The sequence below is a fragment of the Agrilus planipennis genome, unplaced genomic scaffold, assembly GCF_000699045.2.
Source record: "Agrilus planipennis isolate EAB-ADULT unplaced genomic scaffold, Apla_2.0 scaffold18, whole genome shotgun sequence".
NCBI classification, from domain to species: Eukaryota; Metazoa; Arthropoda; class Insecta; order Coleoptera; family Buprestidae; genus Agrilus; species Agrilus planipennis.
This window is the reverse complement of record NW_020438920.1, coordinates 2067265-2084598: the sequence shown is the minus strand read 5'-3', so window position 1 is coordinate 2084598 and position 17334 is coordinate 2067265. Positions and strand designations below refer to the sequence as shown.

The 17334-nt window shown below is 32.5% G+C and overlaps 5 protein-coding genes across 8 annotated transcripts; 2 read left to right on the top strand and 3 right to left on the bottom strand.

Annotated features, from left to right (window-relative positions):
- Positions 1-88: 88 nt before the first annotated feature.
- On the top strand, positions 89-3324 carry LOC108744079. The gene is made up of 9 exons (XM_025973778.1): positions 89-244; positions 320-1131; positions 1437-1716; positions 1785-2015; positions 2084-2314; positions 2383-2613; positions 2682-2912; positions 2981-3211; positions 3280-3324. Exons 4-9 carry the CDS (start codon positions 1863-1865, stop codon positions 3322-3324), a joined length of 1122 nt encoding a protein of 373 aa, XP_025829563.1. The 5' UTR covers positions 89-244; positions 320-1131; positions 1437-1716; positions 1785-1862.
- A 1289-nt stretch (positions 3325-4613) lies between these two features.
- Positions 4614-5706, bottom strand: LOC112904237. The gene is made up of 5 exons (XM_025973777.1): positions 5618-5706; positions 5319-5549; positions 5020-5250; positions 4869-4951; positions 4614-4617 (listed from the first exon to the last, which is right to left on the bottom strand). The coding sequence occupies exons 2-5, from the start codon at positions 5469-5471 to the stop codon at positions 4614-4616; spliced, it is 471 nt and encodes a 156-aa protein (XP_025829562.1). The 5' UTR covers positions 5472-5549; positions 5618-5706.
- A 2776-nt stretch (positions 5707-8482) lies between these two features.
- LOC108744133 (uridine diphosphate glucose pyrophosphatase-like) lies at positions 8483-9270 on the bottom strand. The gene has a single exon (XM_018479748.2). The coding sequence runs from the start codon at positions 9164-9166 to the stop codon at positions 8537-8539; it is 630 nt and encodes a 209-aa protein (XP_018335250.1). The 5' UTR covers positions 9167-9270; the 3' UTR covers positions 8483-8536.
- Positions 9271-9394: 124 nt separating this feature from the next.
- On the top strand, positions 9395-13193 carry LOC108744132 (tRNA (cytosine-5-)-methyltransferase). 4 transcript variants are annotated; one of them, XM_018479744.2, is made up of 4 exons: positions 9395-9528; positions 9977-10286; positions 10337-10809; positions 10918-13193. In XM_018479744.2, exons 2-4 carry the CDS (start codon positions 10232-10234, stop codon positions 11377-11379), a joined length of 990 nt encoding a protein of 329 aa, XP_018335246.1. In that variant the 5' UTR covers positions 9395-9528; positions 9977-10231; the 3' UTR covers positions 11380-13193. The 4 variants fall into 4 exon arrangements, with proteins under 4 accessions (XP_018335246.1, XP_018335245.1, XP_018335247.1 ...); XM_018479745.1 differs by having other exon boundaries at positions 9396-10286; positions 10918-10986; positions 11037-11152; XM_018479743.2 differs by having other exon boundaries at positions 9395-10286.
- On the bottom strand, positions 11476-14060 carry LOC108744134 (transcription factor MafG). The gene is made up of 2 exons (XM_018479749.2): positions 13868-14060; positions 11476-13697 (listed from the first exon to the last, which is right to left on the bottom strand). The coding sequence occupies exons 1-2, from the start codon at positions 13907-13909 to the stop codon at positions 13332-13334; spliced, it is 408 nt and encodes a 135-aa protein (XP_018335251.1). The 5' UTR covers positions 13910-14060; the 3' UTR covers positions 11476-13331.
- Positions 14061-17334: the final 3274 nt, after the last annotated feature.

Here is a 17334-nt window from a genome sequence, read left to right as displayed (position 1 = left end):
TCCCAGAAAATTATAGTTTCCCTTCATTGACACTTTTTATATTCATGTGAACGTTGAAATAAATTAATTACTTAGGGGTAAATATCAAAAGTATATTTGTATGCTATTAAATAGAGAAATTTGTAACAATTATTATCTATTAATTTTATAAAAGATATTTCTATGAATTTTATTCATCTATGAAAGAAGACACGCCTCATCGCCATTTTAAGAGTAATAGTTTTACAATTTTACTTACTCTTTTGTAAGTATTTTTATTCTATTTCATTATTTATTTACTTCATACAATAGTTAATTCGTTATTTCTGTATTTCTACAGATTTAAGATAAATGAGTGAGAAGATTGAAGTTTATTTTGATGCTACTGAAAAAGCAAGTCGTCTCCTATGATATTTTATCTGTTAAGTTATCATCTCGGAGACTTCTAATTAATTAAGGTGAGTATACATACTATATTATATATGTACTGTATTTATTTGATAGCAGAAAAAGGGGTTGAACATAACTTTAACTAAGGAAGCTAAACAAATTGTTTCTGAATACTTTTTCGTTGATTTCATTTTATAGGAACATTAGAAACTCCAGATGACATAATTAATATTAATTGCTCTTTATTGTATCAGTCCTCATTTGCTCCATAAAGTAGATGTGTACTTATAGTCTTAAGGAAAGCATGGAACTGCCTTTTTTCCATTGCAAATGAAGACAGTGTGCTATTACTATAGGAATGATTTATGACAGTGAACTTGTAACTATCAATTAAAAATAGTAAATGAGATTCCAGAACCCTCTATCTCGTAGACATTTGTAACTTGCTTTAATAGACAACTTTTAAGCAATGTGTTTCAGAAAATGATAATTACTTTTTCTTGCCCATTTCAATAGATTGTCTAACAAACAAATGAGAAGGAAAATTGCAGTTAATTTTGATGTTACTGAAACCACTAATATTTTTGACGTCTTCACCTTGCAACATTATGCAGTTAATTTTGACCCTGAGAATGGGAGACAATTGGAAATTACTTTGGAAACCACTGAAACAACAAATTTCCTGCTGTGACATCTCTCCTATATTTGGTTTGCTCATTATACTGGTAGATTTTAGAATGCTACTTTCTACAGTTAATTAAGGTGAGAATCATTACATATTTAATATTAATTGCTTTTTATTAATTTGTAATGGTATTTTTAACAGTTATCTATTATCTACGGTATAAATTGACATTTTGGCGTATGTAGTATTTCTTTTAAATATCTATTGTTTAAGTTGACATCCGTCTATGATTACTTCACATTTATCTGTCATGCATAATTGACGCATGTCGCCATTTTATTATTCAGCTGCTTTACTTGGTTTTTGGTACTTGTTTTTAGGTGTGTTTAGTCTCATCCTTAATTAATAGTGCAGTTAATATGTTTTTTGTCAATTTCTACAGATCGTCCAACAAATGAGACAGAGTTTACGTTCGATTTGGTCGTACTGGAACAACCAAATCTACATGGGTGTGGTCTTTTGTAAAGCATATTCTTAATTTGCTGTTTTCGCTTTCACCTTGCAACATTATGCAGTTAATTTTCAACCGACGAGTAAGAGCAACTGGAGGTTTATTTGAATTCCACTGAAATAACGAATTTACTGCAGTGGTATTCCTCTTGGATTTGGTTTACTTTTCACACCTGCAAACTTTGGAATGTTACAGTCTACAGTTAACTAAGGTGAGAATACTTGATATAATTAATTTTAATTGCTCTTTATTAATCTGTTACCATTGTATCTGTTTCAGATTGACGTTGGAGAAGACAAAGATGGCCCCGTAGTTGATTTTCTTAATTTGCTGTTTTCGCTTTCACCTTGCAACATTATGGAGTTAATTTTCAACGGACGAGTAAGAGCAACTGGAGGTTTATTTGAATTCCACCGAAATAACGAATTTTCTGCAGTGGTATTCCTCTTGGATTTGGTTTACTTTTCATACCTGCAACCTTTGGAATGTTACAGTCTACAGTTAACTAAGGTGAGAATACTTGATATAATTAATTTTAATTGCTCTTTATTAATCTGTTACCATTGTATCTGTTTCAGATTGACGTTGGAGAAGACAAAGATGGCCCCGTAGTTGATTTTCTTAATTTGCTGTTTTCGCTTTCACCTTGCAACATTATGGAGTTAATTTTCAACGGACGAGTAAGAGCAACTGGAGGTTTATTTGAATTCCACCGAAATAACGAATTTTCTGCAGTGGTATTCCTCTTGGATTTGGTTTACTTTTCACACCTGCAAACTTTGGAATGTTACAGTCTACAGTTAACTAAGGTGAGAATACTTGATATAATTAATTTTAATTGCTCTTTATTAATCTGTTACCATTGTATCTGTTTCAGATTGACGTTGGAGAAGACAAAGATGGCCCCGTAGTTGATTTTCTTAATTTGCTGTTTTCGCTTTCACCTTGCAACATTATGGAGTTAATTTTCAACGGACGAGTAAGAGCAACTGGAGGTTTATTTGAATTCCACCGAAATAACGAATTTTCTGCAGTGGTATTCCTCTTGGATTTGGTTTACTTTTCACACCTGCAAACTTTGGAATGTTACAGTCTACAGTTAACTAAGGTGAGAATACTTGATATAATTAATTTTAATTGCTCTTTATTAATCTGTTACCATTGTATCTGTTTCAGATTGACGTTGGAGAAGACAAAGATGGCCCCGTAGTTGATTTTCTTAATTTGCTGTTTTCGCTTTCACCTTGCAACATTATGGAGTTAATTTTCAACGGACGAGTAAGAGCAACTGGAGGTTTATTTGAATTCCACCGAAATAACGAATTTTCTGCAGTGGTATTCCTCTTGGATTTGGTTTACTTTTCACACCTGCAAACTTTGGAATGTTACAGTCTACAGTTAACTAAGGTGAGAATACTTGATATAATTAATTTTAATTGCTCTTTATTAATCTGTTACCATTGTATCTGTTTCAGATTGACGTTGGAGAAGACAAAGATGGCCCCGTAGTTGATTTTCTTAATTTGCTGTTTTCGCTTTCACCTTGCAACATTATGGAGTTAATTTTCAACGGACGAGTAAGAGCAACTGGAGGTTTATTTGAATTCCACCGAAATAACGAATTTTCTGCAGTGGTATTCCTCTTGGATTTGGTTTACTTTTCACACCTGCAAACTTTGGAATGTTACAGTCTACAGTTAACTAAGGTGAGAATACTTGATATAATTAATTTTAATTGCTCTTTATTAATCTGTTACCATTGTATCTGTTTCAGATTGACGTTGGAGAAGACAAANGAAATAAATATCGTTTGTTGTAGTAAATGTAATTTTTGTGTCTTAATAAACAAATGCATTATCATTGTTTTTTTTTTGTAGTGTAACGGTTGTATCTATCATATAAAATAAAGACAGTATTTGTGTAGTCTATTTCATTAATTTTCTCTCCATCTACCTCGCTAGCTCCCTCTGTCGGTAAACAAGTGAACTATAAAGTTCGACTAAATGCCGACAGAGGCGCTGCAATCGCTATGGATATATCACTCTCTTGTGCCCTCTGCCGGTAAACGACTGAACTATAGAGTTCGGCTAGATGCCGACAGAGGCGCTGCAATCGCTATGGATACATCACTCCCTTGCGCCCTCTGCCGGTAGACGACTGAACTATAGAGTTCGGCAAGATGCCGACAGAGGCGCTGCAATCGCTATGGATACATCACTCCCTTGCGCCCTCTGCCGGTAAGCGACTGAACTATAGAGTTCAGCTATATGCCGACAGAGGCGCTGCAATCGCTATGGATACATCACTCCCTTGCGCCCTCTGCCGGTAAACGACTGAACTATAGAGTTCATCTATATGCCGACAGAGGCGCTGCGATCGCTATGGATACATCACTCATGGGCGCCCTCTATCGCTAAACGCCTGAACTATAAATTTCTGCTATTTGCCGCTAGGTGTCTCAATGTTTAATTCTGCCGTTGGCCGACAGAGTGATAGCGATCACGGCGCCTTTGTGACTATATTTTATATGATAGATACAACCGTTACACTACAAAAAAAACAATGATAATGCATTTGTTTATTAAGACACAAAAATTACATTTACTACAACAAACGATATTTATTTCAAATATATTCATAATACATAACATAAACAAAATATCTAAGAAATAAGAGACTTCTAACGATTTATAAAAGTTATGATAAAAATTCTGGAAGAGAAGGACAAGCAAATGAAATTTTAAAGAAAATACAATAAAAAGCGTCATAAAAACTGTCATATTATTATTTAAACGCAAGATCAGAGAGAAAAGGGCCCTCTAACCCTCTGTGGCCTCCACATCTCCCCTTATAGCCACCCTATCCACCCAAATTACTTGTAATTATTATAATTACTAACAAAGTTCAATTTGGTTTAAACAAATATGCTTAATAACATTAATTTAGAAAAGTCTTAACAAAAATCTACCTAAATACGATTACTATAATATGACAGTTTATGCAGTAAAAAGCAATATACCTGTAAGAGAAAGACAAGAATACGATTTAAATTTCAAAAAACAAAATACAATAAAAAGCAAAAAATACGATGTCTTCAGTCTTCTTAGATTACCTGAAAGCGAATAGTGCAATTACAAGGACTAACGACAAATACTAATAGCTTTGGTAGAAAAGATCGGACAGATTTCGCCAAGGCAAGCTGGGCAGTCGCCTATTGCTCCTATTCCAGATAACCCACTGTACCCCGTCTGAAAGGAAGTAACGCTAGAGTAGACTCGCGAAAAGTGTATAAGACACTTTTAAGATCAACTAAATAGCTAAGCCCAAGGGAAGTCGTTCGGGGAGGCCCTCCCTAANATTAACTCCATAATGTTGCAAGGTGAAAGCGAAAACAGCAAATTAAGAAAATCAACTACGGGGCCATCTTTGTCTTCTCCAACGTCAATCTGAAACAGATACAATGGTAACAGATTAATAAAGAGCAATTAAAATTAATTATATCAAGTATTCTCACCTTAGTTAACTGTAGACTGTAACATTCCAAAGTTTGCAGGTGTGAAAAGTAAACCAAATCCAAGAGGAATACCACTGCAGAAAATTCGTTATTTCGGTGGAATTCAAATAAACCTCCAGTTGCTCTTACTCGTCCGTTGAAAATTAACTCCATAATGTTGCAAGGTGAAAGCGAAAACAGCAAATTAAGAAAATCAACTACGGGGCCATCTTTGTCTTCTCCAACGTCAATCTGAAACAGATACAATGGTAACAGATTAATAAAGAGCAATTAAAATTAATTATATCAAGTATTCTCACCTTAGTTAACTGTAGACTGTAACATTCCAAAGGTTGCAGGTGTGAAAAGTAAACCAAATCCAAGAGGAATACCACTGCAGAAAATTCGTTATTTCGGTGGAATTCAAATAAACCTCCAGTTGCTCTTACTCGTCCGTTGAAAATTAACTCCATAATGTTGCAAGGTGAAAGCGAAAACAGCAAATTAAGAAAATCAACTACGGGGCCATCTTTGTCTTCTCCAACGTCAATCTGAAACAGATACAATGGTAACAGATTAATAAAGAGCAATTAAAATTAATTATATCAAGTATTCTCACCTTAGTTAACTGTAGACTGTAACATTCCAAAGTTTGCAGGTGTGAAAAGTAAACCAAATCCAAGAGGAATACCACTGCAGTAAATTCGTTATTTCAGTGGAATTCAAATAAACCTCCAGTTGCTCTTACTCGTCGGTTGAAAATTAACTGCATAATGTTGCAAGGTGAAAGCGAAAACAGCAAATTAAGAATATGCTTTACAAAAGACCACACCCATGTAGATTTGGTTGTTCCAGTACGACCAAATCGAACGTAAACTCTGTCTCATTTGTTGGACGATCTGTAGAAATTGACAAAAAACATATTAACTGCACTATTAATTAAGGATGAGACTAAACACACCTAAAAACAAGTACCAAAAACCAAGTAAAGCAGCTGAATAATAAAATGGCGACATGCGTCAATTATGCATGACAGATAAATGTGAAGTAATCATAGACGGATGTCAACTTAAACAATAGATATTTAAAAGAAATACTACATACGCCAAAATGTCAATTTATACCGTAGATAATAGATAACTGTTAAAAAAAATACAAATTAATAAAGAGCAATTAATATTAATTATGTCATGTATTCTCACCTTAATTAACTGTAGAAAGTAGCCTTCTAAAATCTACCAATATGATGAGCATACCAAATATAGGAGAGATGCCACAGCAGGAAATTTGTTGTTTCAGTGGTTTCCAAATTAATTTCCAATTGTCTCCCATTCTCAGGGCCAAAATTAACTGCATGATGTTGCAAGGTGAAGACGTCAAAAATATTAGTGGTTTCAGTAGCATCAAAATGAACTGTGATTCCTTCACCTTTGTTGAATAATCTATAGACAAAGGCAAGAAAAAGAAAGTAATTACCATTTTAAGGTAAGTAAATCAGTAATGTTCACACTAATGAAAAGATCAGTTCCACTTTAATTTTGCTGTTTTGCATCTATTGCTATTTCTGAAATATCGTTTATAAAATGTCAACTAAAGCAAGTTACAAATGTCTAAGAGATTGAAGTTTCTGGGACCTCATTTAATATTTTTAATCGATATCGTTACATACCAGTTTATTGTCATAAATCCTTTCTTCAGTAATAGCACACTGTCTCTGTTCCTAATGGAAAAATGGCATTTTCATGTTTGCCTTAGGGCCACACATATAGCTACTTTCTGGAGCGATTGAGGACACAACTTTGTTCCATAATTTAACGGCATCTGGAGGTCTTCTAAAATTAAATCTTTTTGAAATTCATTTGGCCTTCTTAGTAAATAACGTGCATAATACATTGTTAAAGTAATGGCAAACCCTATTCTCTGTTAGTATCAAATAAATATGCCACATACATAATGTAGCAGGTACGCTTACCTTAATTAATTAATACAAGAGCGTCCAAGATGAAAAGTTAACAGATAAAACACCATACGAGGGAGACAACATGTTTTTTCGGTAGCATCAAAATGGACTTCAATCTCCCCACTCGCTTATCTTCTATACGTAAAAATATAGAAATAACGAATTAACTATTGTATGAAGTAAATAAATAATGAAATAGAATAAAAACACATATAAAAAGCAAGTAAATTTGTTACCTTAAAATGGCGATGTGGCGTGGTTTCTATATTAAAACAAGGATGCACCATAGATAATAGATACACAAAGAGAGATGCACCATAGCAAAGAAGACCATAGATGCACATAATAAGCAAAATAGACACGTTACGCGGAAAATTTAAATATTTATTCCTTATCCTTTTCATTCGATTCTCAAATTATATGTGAAAATTTATTTTGAAAGATGAAAAAAAAAACAAAAACAGGTAATAAAAAACAAATAAAATGATAAAATTTTAAAATACCTTTAACAATTTTATCAATTTAATTTATGCTGTTGCTAATTGCGAAAAATTACAATTTTAAGTCAAGTGAAATAAAGTTGTATTTAAACAGATGATGCAGCAGAAAGAAAACAAAGTACTTTTATAAAATATAGAACTACAAAGTCAAGGGTTAATTGTCGTCTTTCATCTTGACATTAGTTGCAATAGAGGAGTCCCTGTTTTGCAGCAAGGTGATCAGTTAAACAGAAAGTAGAACATAATTTTGTGTACATTTACTGCATACTTCAAAACCATTGAATAGGACAGTTTCAAAAGAAAATTCTACTAAAAAAGTTCATATGGTCATCATATACTTAAGTCTATTATATACTTCCATTTTCATTATATTCTTCTATTTTCTAATATTAATTTCAACAAAATATAGGATTTGTAGGTGAATTAATATTCCAATAAAATTAATCAAACTACATTCTTGTGCCTTTTCTATATATATATATATTTGCCCAGAAAATAATTAGAAACTAAAAATTAACAATAAAAATAGGTAATTCTTTACATTAGTTGACATTGGAATTGAGACATGAAGTTTAGTCAGGTAGGTAGTACTGACCAAGTAGAATCGTGTGGTAGCATTAATTCCGTGCGGAAACCAATGTAGCTTGAGATACAGGCTCCTAAAGTTATTTAATCGGAGGAAATTTCGATTGGTACGGCCCTGGCTGCAGCCCTTCGTCAGCTGTTCTCGCCAAATATNATATCTTCCTAACATTATTCTAATGTATCAGCCCGCCTTCGGCGGGCAGGGGCATTAAACAAACTCGAGTCTGTCATACATCTACCTAACTAAACAATGACGTCATCAATGCATATTTGGCGAGAACAGCTGACGAAGGGCTGCAGCCAGGGCCGTACCAATCGAAATTTCCTCCGATTAAATAACTTTAGGAGCCTGTATCTCAAGCTACATTGGTTTCCGCACGGAATTAATGCTACCACACGATTCTACTTGGTCAGTACTATCTACCTGACTAAACTTCATGTCTCAATTCCAATGTCAACTAATGTAAAGAATTACCTAAAAATATACTAATACCTATTTAATTTTGTTATATAAAAACCAATACAGTCCATAAAGAAGTGAAGGTGGGCTTACAATATCACATCTCTTAACATATTCTTTAACTTCTGGGACAGTCATTTCAACTACTTCGATACTTTCATCACCTATGCCACCGCCTGCATGAACTTTCATTTCATCAGTGACTTCACAGTAAAACAATGTTTGAGTGCTTCCAGCTGTTCCAACATTACTTCGGTATGATGATATGCGCTCTACTGACTTAGCTTCATAACCACATTCTTCCAAAACCTCCTCTTTTGCAATATCCTCTAAACTAATAGCTTTATCAACGATTCCAGCACACAATTCTATAGCTAGACCCTTTTCAAGTGAATACTTTTGTATGTCAATTTTCCCATGCCGTTGATCTTTTGGTATTGAATTAAAATATACCGCTGGTCGAAATTGTTTAACCAGAACAACTACTTGTCTTGTAGTATTGTAAATAATTATGGCAACACTATCATGAACTTCTAATATATCCCATCTTCTATTAAGACCGTTATGTTTGAAGTGCATACTCATAGGTTTCATATAAATTGAATCTTCTAATGGTTTCAGAACAACTTCTGAAATATCACATAAATGATGTCCATCAAACATTTTTTAGAATTTAGTTTGTAAACGTAATAATAAAAACAATGAACAAATAAAAGATACGCAGTGCAGTTATAAAAGCTACTGCTTGTTATCTATTATGTTGTTATCTATAGTTATCTGTCATGGACAAGGTTATCTGCTATTATCATATGGTTATTCTAGCACCCATAGATAAGACGTAAGAGAATAGTTATCATAGATCATAATATTGATGACATAAACAAATTGATAGTCGTGAATCTAACACCCGATATAAATAATTCACTGAAATAAACTTTACCAATAAATTGTGCGTCGTTTGAGGGTTCTCAATATTTATGTAGCATAAGTGTGCGCCTATTAGTTTTGTTAAAAAAGGGAAAAATGTTATTTGCGAAATTTAATGTCGATTTATTTAAAAACTACTGATCTCATAATTTAATAAACGCTAATCGATTGCGCGTCATTTGTGCTTGAAGTTCAGCTACTATGGTAAGCAGAGTTTATTTTGAAATTATTACTAGTAATAATTATGTACTATGAACATATTATTATCTGTGATTCAGCAATAGGGCTCGCGTATTTGTAATATCAATGAAAAATTAAGTAGTATATATCATTATTACTAATAAATAATATAAAGATAAATTCTGCTTATCATAATAGCTCAGTATTCAAACACAAATGACGCGCAATCAATTGGCGTCAATTATATTATGATATTTTCAGTAGCTTTTAGATAAATCGACATTGAATTTCGACCTGCACCCGAAAAAATTTTCCTTTTTTTTAACAAAACTAATGTGCTCACAATTATGTTACTTACATATTGAGAACCCTCAAACGACGCACAATTTAGTGGTGAAGTTTGAATTAGCGGATTATTTATGTCGGGTGCCAGTTTCACATGATTCAGAAATAGATAGTATTGACCATAGATTACTATATGATATTAATAGTTCACTGTTAATAAATATAACCTAAAATTCAGTAAAAACGTTAAAATCTGGCATGTGGATATGATATGTGCAGACTGCAGAGGATTACTCCACAATTGCACAAGTATTGCGGCTTTGACGTTTTTACAAAATGAACGTATTAGAACTATACAGTGGAATTGGAGGATTACATTTGGCTTTGAAAAGTATTGTTACCTATTTATCATAATTAAAAGTCAGTTTCTTGTTTTTGTAGAGAGTGGAATAAAAGGTGATGTTGTTTGCTCCATCGAAATAAATCCATCTGCAAATAAAGTTTATGGGTATAATTTTCCAAATACTTTTCTTTTAAATTACAACTTAGAAAACCTTACTGCTGAGTTTGTTAATCAATTAAAAGTTGATACTATTCTTATGTCTCCACCATGTCAACCGTTTACAAGAAACGGTTTGAAGAAAGACGTTCAAGACCCTAGAACTAGCTCGTTTTTACGAATTTTAAGCCTACTTCCACATACGACAGTGAGGAAGATTTTGATTGAGAATGTAAAAGGTTTTGAAACTTCAGAAATGAGAGAAAAGTTAACAGAAACTTTGATGCAATGTAAATTTGTATTTCAAGAATTTATTTTGTCTCCGTCACAGTTTGGAATACCCAATACAAGGCACAGATACTATTGTTTGGCTAAAAGGATCCCAGATAGCTTTTCATTTCAGACAGGGCCTTTGGTAAATTGTGTTTTTACTAAATATTACTTTTTAAAAGCAATGAGTATTAGGTATCAATAATATATTATAAAAATGTATGTCTTTTTTATAATTTCATTTTTCTTGTAGATGACTAAATTACCTGGCATTGCTAACATGGACATTCAGTTTTCATTATCAAAAATTGTGGAAGAAAATGCAAGTGAATGTTATAAAATTTCTGACTATATCCTAAGAAAATATTTTAGTGTAATGGACATTTGTGGAATTGATTCAAAAAGATCTTGTTGTTTTACAAAAGGATACAGCCGCTATATACATGGGACCGGAAGTGTTTATTCAAATAAAACAGAGTTTGAAGTGACTTCAGTTCTGAATAATTTAAATAAATGCCAGATGCAGCAAGATAAAGACTTGAAACAAATAAAAGAGTTAAATTTACGGTTTTTTACTCCTAAAGAAGTTAGTAGGTTAATGTGTTTCCCAGAAAATTATAGTTTCCCATCAGAAATTTCAGATAAACAAAAATATATGATGTTAGGTAACAGTGTTAATGTGGCTGTGGTATCAGAACTAATGCAACTTTTATAAATTCATGAAAGGCATTTTAATGAAAAACTGTTTGAGAATAAATAATACATGAAAGGAACATTTGGCAAGGAGTAATACAAAAAAAAAAGGTTTTGCTATCAATCACATACATTACTTTATTTTCAGAGGAAAACAATGTGAAAATAAACAGGTATGCAATAGTTATTATTTAAAAATTGTCAAGGATGATTACCCCTTTTAGAATTTAAGATTTTCCTTAATTGCTAAATTTTAAAACCCTTTGAAGAACTTCATGACCATTTTTGTTTCAAAGATGCAGATAAAAAGTAAAAAAGTTCATAAATGTATGTTTGCATATGTAGTTAAAACGGTACTTTTCTTAATGCACATTTCTGTACCACTTTTTAATGCTTTTAGTACTAAATGAAAACCATTCTTTAGTTAAGACTTCAAAATTAAATGACTGATTGGTTTCTAAATACATCTCACACCAAACAATACTTAATCAATCAAAACAATGCTCTCTTTGATATGTAATTGATAATTATTAAATCTCAGTATTGGGTCGCCAAACAATAGATCCGAAAATTGCCGGGGGCTCGAACTGACAGCCCTTGGATGACTATGGTCACTAATCATGATCAAAGTTAAAAAGAATTTAAGAAAAGAGACAATCAAAATAAGCATAGGCTTATTGATTACATCAAAACAGAGGATAGAAATCTATTATTCTTTAAAAATAAGTCACCGCAGCCCAATTATTAACTAATACTCCCGTCCAAAGACTTGGACAATTGAAAAAGGCCAGATCACAGTGATGATACATTTTGAGCATTTTTGTGTTACTTTGTACACATTAAATTAATTACCAATTACATATCAAAGAGAGCATTACTTTCAAAAATTTGGTACCATTTGGTTTGAGTAATGGTTAGAAACCAATGAGTTACTTGACTTTAGAATGGCCCATTTATTCTATCTATCATCTGTTTGTTTACTTAATATTTTCTAACTAACATTTTAAAAATTATTTAGTTTCTTCCATTTTAATGTTTTTAACCATGCTGTTTTTGTATATATAAAAACTATCAATAAAATGTTAGTTTTTTAATTAAGGTAATAATCTAGTAATCCATCTTAGTAAATTAAAACATTACTTACTACTTAATTATATGGGAATTTTATACTATTCTACATTTTTGTACAAAATTGTGATGTACACGTAGGAGTATTAGAAAAAAATTAAGTCAATACATCTAAATATGCATGATATCTTGAAAATCCGAAATAATTCGCATATTTAAATGATTTGTAAATTAAAATACCAGTAAAGTGTATTTAACTAAAAAAATAATGTTTCTCTTTATACTACAATATATAATGTATAAATATTTCATTGAACAACTGCATGCAGATTAGCAATTTCAAGCATTAAAATAAATTATAAAGTTATGACTTACAGCACAGAATATGGTCCCAAAGTACTACTGTTATCATTTAAAAATATACCTTCAGTTTTCATTATGTAAAAATTGTCTTGTAGAAAAAGCATATGAGTAATTTTATTACAATTGATGAAATAGATGAAGTATTGTGAAACATTATTTGATAATTAACAGAATAAAAAGAAATAATAGCTTTCAATGTTTCAAAAAATTGTTATTTTTATGCTTGCTTCAATGTCCTGTCTTTTTGAAGATAGTACTATTTGTACTTTTCAGAACGACGTACGACGCCGAAACAAGTAGAGATTTAATAAAAATCTTTAGAAACATTAAAAAGCTAATATTTCTTAAAGTTCTTTTAATTACAGGAATTATTAATAATTAATTGAAAATAAATGTATACACCTACTTCTTTCATTTGTAAATTTTGCTAATATTTTTAATTCTTAAATATTCTTATTTATGAAGTATACCTAGCCCCTCTCAATACCTTTTAATTTAACATAATTAGATAATAAAATAACATAAGCCATAAAAAGCTAATGCTTACAATGTCTCTAATTCTGGTGGAATAGAAATTTTATTATTCATTGCAAACTTTTTCAGTGATTCATATTGTATTTGTATACTATTACACTCTTCTTTAAACCTTTTTATTTCATCGTGTATTTGTTCAATTTCTTTCCATTCAAGCGATTTTTCAGATTCTAATTCATCTTTTTGTTCAATTCTCTTGATTCTACACGAAGCAGCGTAACCTCTATTTTTTAAGGTACGCCTTCTCTGTTTCATACGAATTATTTCATCGCGAGATAAACCCCTTAGTTTTAGTTGACGATTTAGATCCCTCACTGCTATCGACACTAATTCTTCGTCCGAGATATCAACAATGGGACAAGGTGACAGAGGGGCCTAATTAACACGAAATTCATTTCAATTCTAAGTAAAAGCATATACGTCATAATATATGTATTGACATTGTTTTTAATTGCAATTACTAATTTGCCAATATATGAGTCTTAGATTACTGTCTTTATAAATACTTATGCAGAAAAAACTTAATGGTATAGAAACTACTTTACCGAATTTTTTCGTTCCCTACGAGGTTCCTGGGGCATCTTCATTTAAGTGTTTTTTAAATTATTTCAGAAAACTTTTTCAAATTAAGTACCTAGTAGTTTAACAATTTGAGAAATAATAAAATACCAAAAATAACAGAAAATACATGCCAATAACAACACAGTTGTCAAACTATCATAGATCAAAGCTGTCAAAACGAAAAATGGACCAAACTTTCATAGAATATGTTCTATTAGGACGCTCATTCATAAGGCTCATCACATGCTCACCACGCCGATAAAAAGTACATTCCACTAAGCGCTCACCGTGCGATCACAACGCTCACTAGACTGATAAAGTCGTTCCTCTAAACAATTGCGGTCGTTGTGGTGTGGTTAAAAACATCAATGCTCAACCAAATTAAGCTCATGGTGCCCACGCTTGAAGGTCTTAAAGGACATGATAACTGTTAAGTTAGCATCTCAAGGTTATGGTACAAAGAGACTACACAAACGAAGTGACTGTTGTCAGTGCATGTTCTCTTTTTTCCTGTATATCGAGCAAATCCGTTAAACAAGATCGCATTTTAAAGCAGATATTTGTCGTTAGACCGCAGACTAAGCCCCAAATAGACTTATTTTAAAACATAAACGCAACTTACTCAAAGCAATTTCTATCATTTTTTTGTGATTTTCTAACTACTAGCAAATTATAAAAGCAGTATAGATAATCTGAGCAAATTGCAATCTGAACTGATCCTGATCTGATTTGGGTCTAAAGGCGGTCGTCGGTTGGAATTGCATCAGTTCACCCCTTTTCGGATTTTTCAAATTGCAATCCATTTTTTCTTATTATCGATGCTATTATGCGTTAGCAATTTCTGACATACTTCGCTTTTAAGAAAACTGTGAGCATGCCCCTTTTCGCCTGTTTTGATGAAGTTATAAAGTAAATAATGCAATTTTAACGTCAGTCGTGGAAAAAGTAATGAACTCAAACGAAATATAGATAGACTCCCAAGTTTAAATTAATTAATATGTTGATTTGAGTTATTACATTATTTTAGAGTTTCGTAGAGTACAATACCTACTATATTTTAGGAACTACAACGTTTTATAGCTATCTGTCTGTGTGGCTGTATATCCGTGATAGGGCACCTTTCCATATTTTTAATAATGTGGTATAAATGGGACATAGACATAGACACATGGAGAATGACCGGGTGTTCCGTAACAATAAGTAAATGCAGACCAAACTGCGAAAGAGACAAAGCAAATATGCGGCCAATAGTTCTCTCTTTCTATGCCTATTACAAGTTTGTATTAGAAAAGAAACAGGTATTGACTGCATTGTCGCAGTCTTGCTATGGGTTTTCGCCTTGCTTATTTGGTCCTGGTCTTGGTCTTGCTGATATGGATTCCGTCTTAGTCTTGAGTAGTAAGTCTTGGTTCTGCTTACTTTTCGTCGAAATGAGGTTCCGCCAAAAAAAGGTGGGTCAAAAAGGGTTCCGTAGTAAAATCTGCGATGCGTCATTTCAGTCGATGGTGCCAGTAAAATGTTAATTTTTTTAACAAATTGCTTAAAAGTTAAAGTGCCTCTTACAGTCCGTAAAATACGGTAATATATTTGTTTGCTACAAGATTTGGAGAAAAGTAGCTGAGAATGTCAATATGAAATGGACAAGATAGGTTGGTAGGACATCTTCTCAGACATCAAGGACTATTTAAAGACGTATTAGAAGGTAAAAAGTGTAAAGAGGAGCATATTAGGTAGACCTAGATTAGGATATTGTTCGCAAAAAGTTAGAGATGTAGGTTTCTCTAGTCTTCGATTGAAAGATATGCTCAAGATAAGAATATGTGCGTGTCCAATTGATTGAAAAATTAAATTTAAAGGAATTGTTTGTAGATAGTTATGCAACACATTGTACACTTCAGCATAAGAAATTGCTGATACTAACTACGTAATACTACTTTGCCCTGTTATGGCAGTACTCCTAATTTCTTTTATAGTTTATAATCAGTTTTTTTGGAGTCTCTCATTTATGATAAAATCTAACACAGCACGTTACGTCTACTTTGCCTGTCTGTCTGTCTTTAACTTCTTTGATCATAATTAGACAGAAGTCGAGAAAAATTCAATTTTGATAAATTAAAATCCCATGGATTACATCAATTGATAGGATAGGAGTAATCAAGGACAACTTACGGAAATTATTATTTTTTATAAGTAAGTTATGCCATTGCTGCTTGCTTGAGTGTGCATTATCATCTTATATGATTTATCTTTAATTTTGTTTAAGAGTGTAATAATTCGTATAATAAATTTAAATAAATAAATAAATTTCTATATAGTACCTTAAAAACTTAAAGAACAATAAGGCGCCAGGTGTAGATGGGATACAGGGGGAAATTCTAAAACATGCAGGAGAAGTAGAGATTGTATGTTTAAGGTAGTTAGTCATATTTACGAGACGGGGAAAGTCTCAGAGGATTATAAACTGAACGTGGCAGTAACTATACCTAAAAGAGAGGCGCGAATAGGTGCGAGATATTTAGAACAATTAGCGTAACTTCCCATGCGTTAAAACTCTCAACTAGGTTTGCATAGAGGAGGATGGAAGAAAGGGCGGAAGAACTATTAGGGAAAGATCAATTTTGGTTTAGAAGAAATAAAGGAACGCGTGAGGCCATTCTAGCTTTACGAGGAATAGAGAAAATGATAGAAAAAGGAAAAGTGCGTACATAGGATTTGTAGACTTAGAAAAAGCTTTTGACAATGTTAAATGGGACAAGATGTTAAATATACTTAAAAATATAGGGACGAGTTACACAGATAGAAGAGTGATATTTAGTTTGTATAAAGAGCAACAGGCAGTTACAGAGCTGGGGCAGCAACGTAGAGAAGTAAATATTAGGAAGGGTGTCAGACAGGGATGCACACTGTCACCGCTACTTTTTAATCAATACATCGAAGACGCGATCAACATCATTAAAGACAATACAACCGTAGGTATAGATATGCAAGGGCAAAAGATGCTTAGATTTGTATAGCAGTATTAGCATCTAGCAAGGAGTTAGATATAGTTTTAAATAGAATGGAAGCAGTATTGACAAAACAGTACTGTATGAAAATAAATAAAAAAACTGGTATGCAAGGGAAAAAAAGTAGGGAAAGAGCGAATATAAAGATAGAAGACGAAAAATTAGAAGAAGTCGTTTATTTTAGGTACCTAGAAGTCAGATAAGTCAGGACGGAAGGAGTAATAGGGATATAAAGCAGAGGATAGCAAAGAGCCGAGTCGCCTTCAATCAAAAGAAGTCACTTCTCGCGAACGATTAATTTAGAAATTCGAAACAGATTGTTAAAGGTGTACGTTTGAAACGGGCGCTGTCCGGGTGCGAAACATGGATGATGGGTGAGATGGAAAAGAAAAGGTTAGAAGCGTTCAAAATGTGGTATTACAGGCAAATGATGAGGATACTATGGG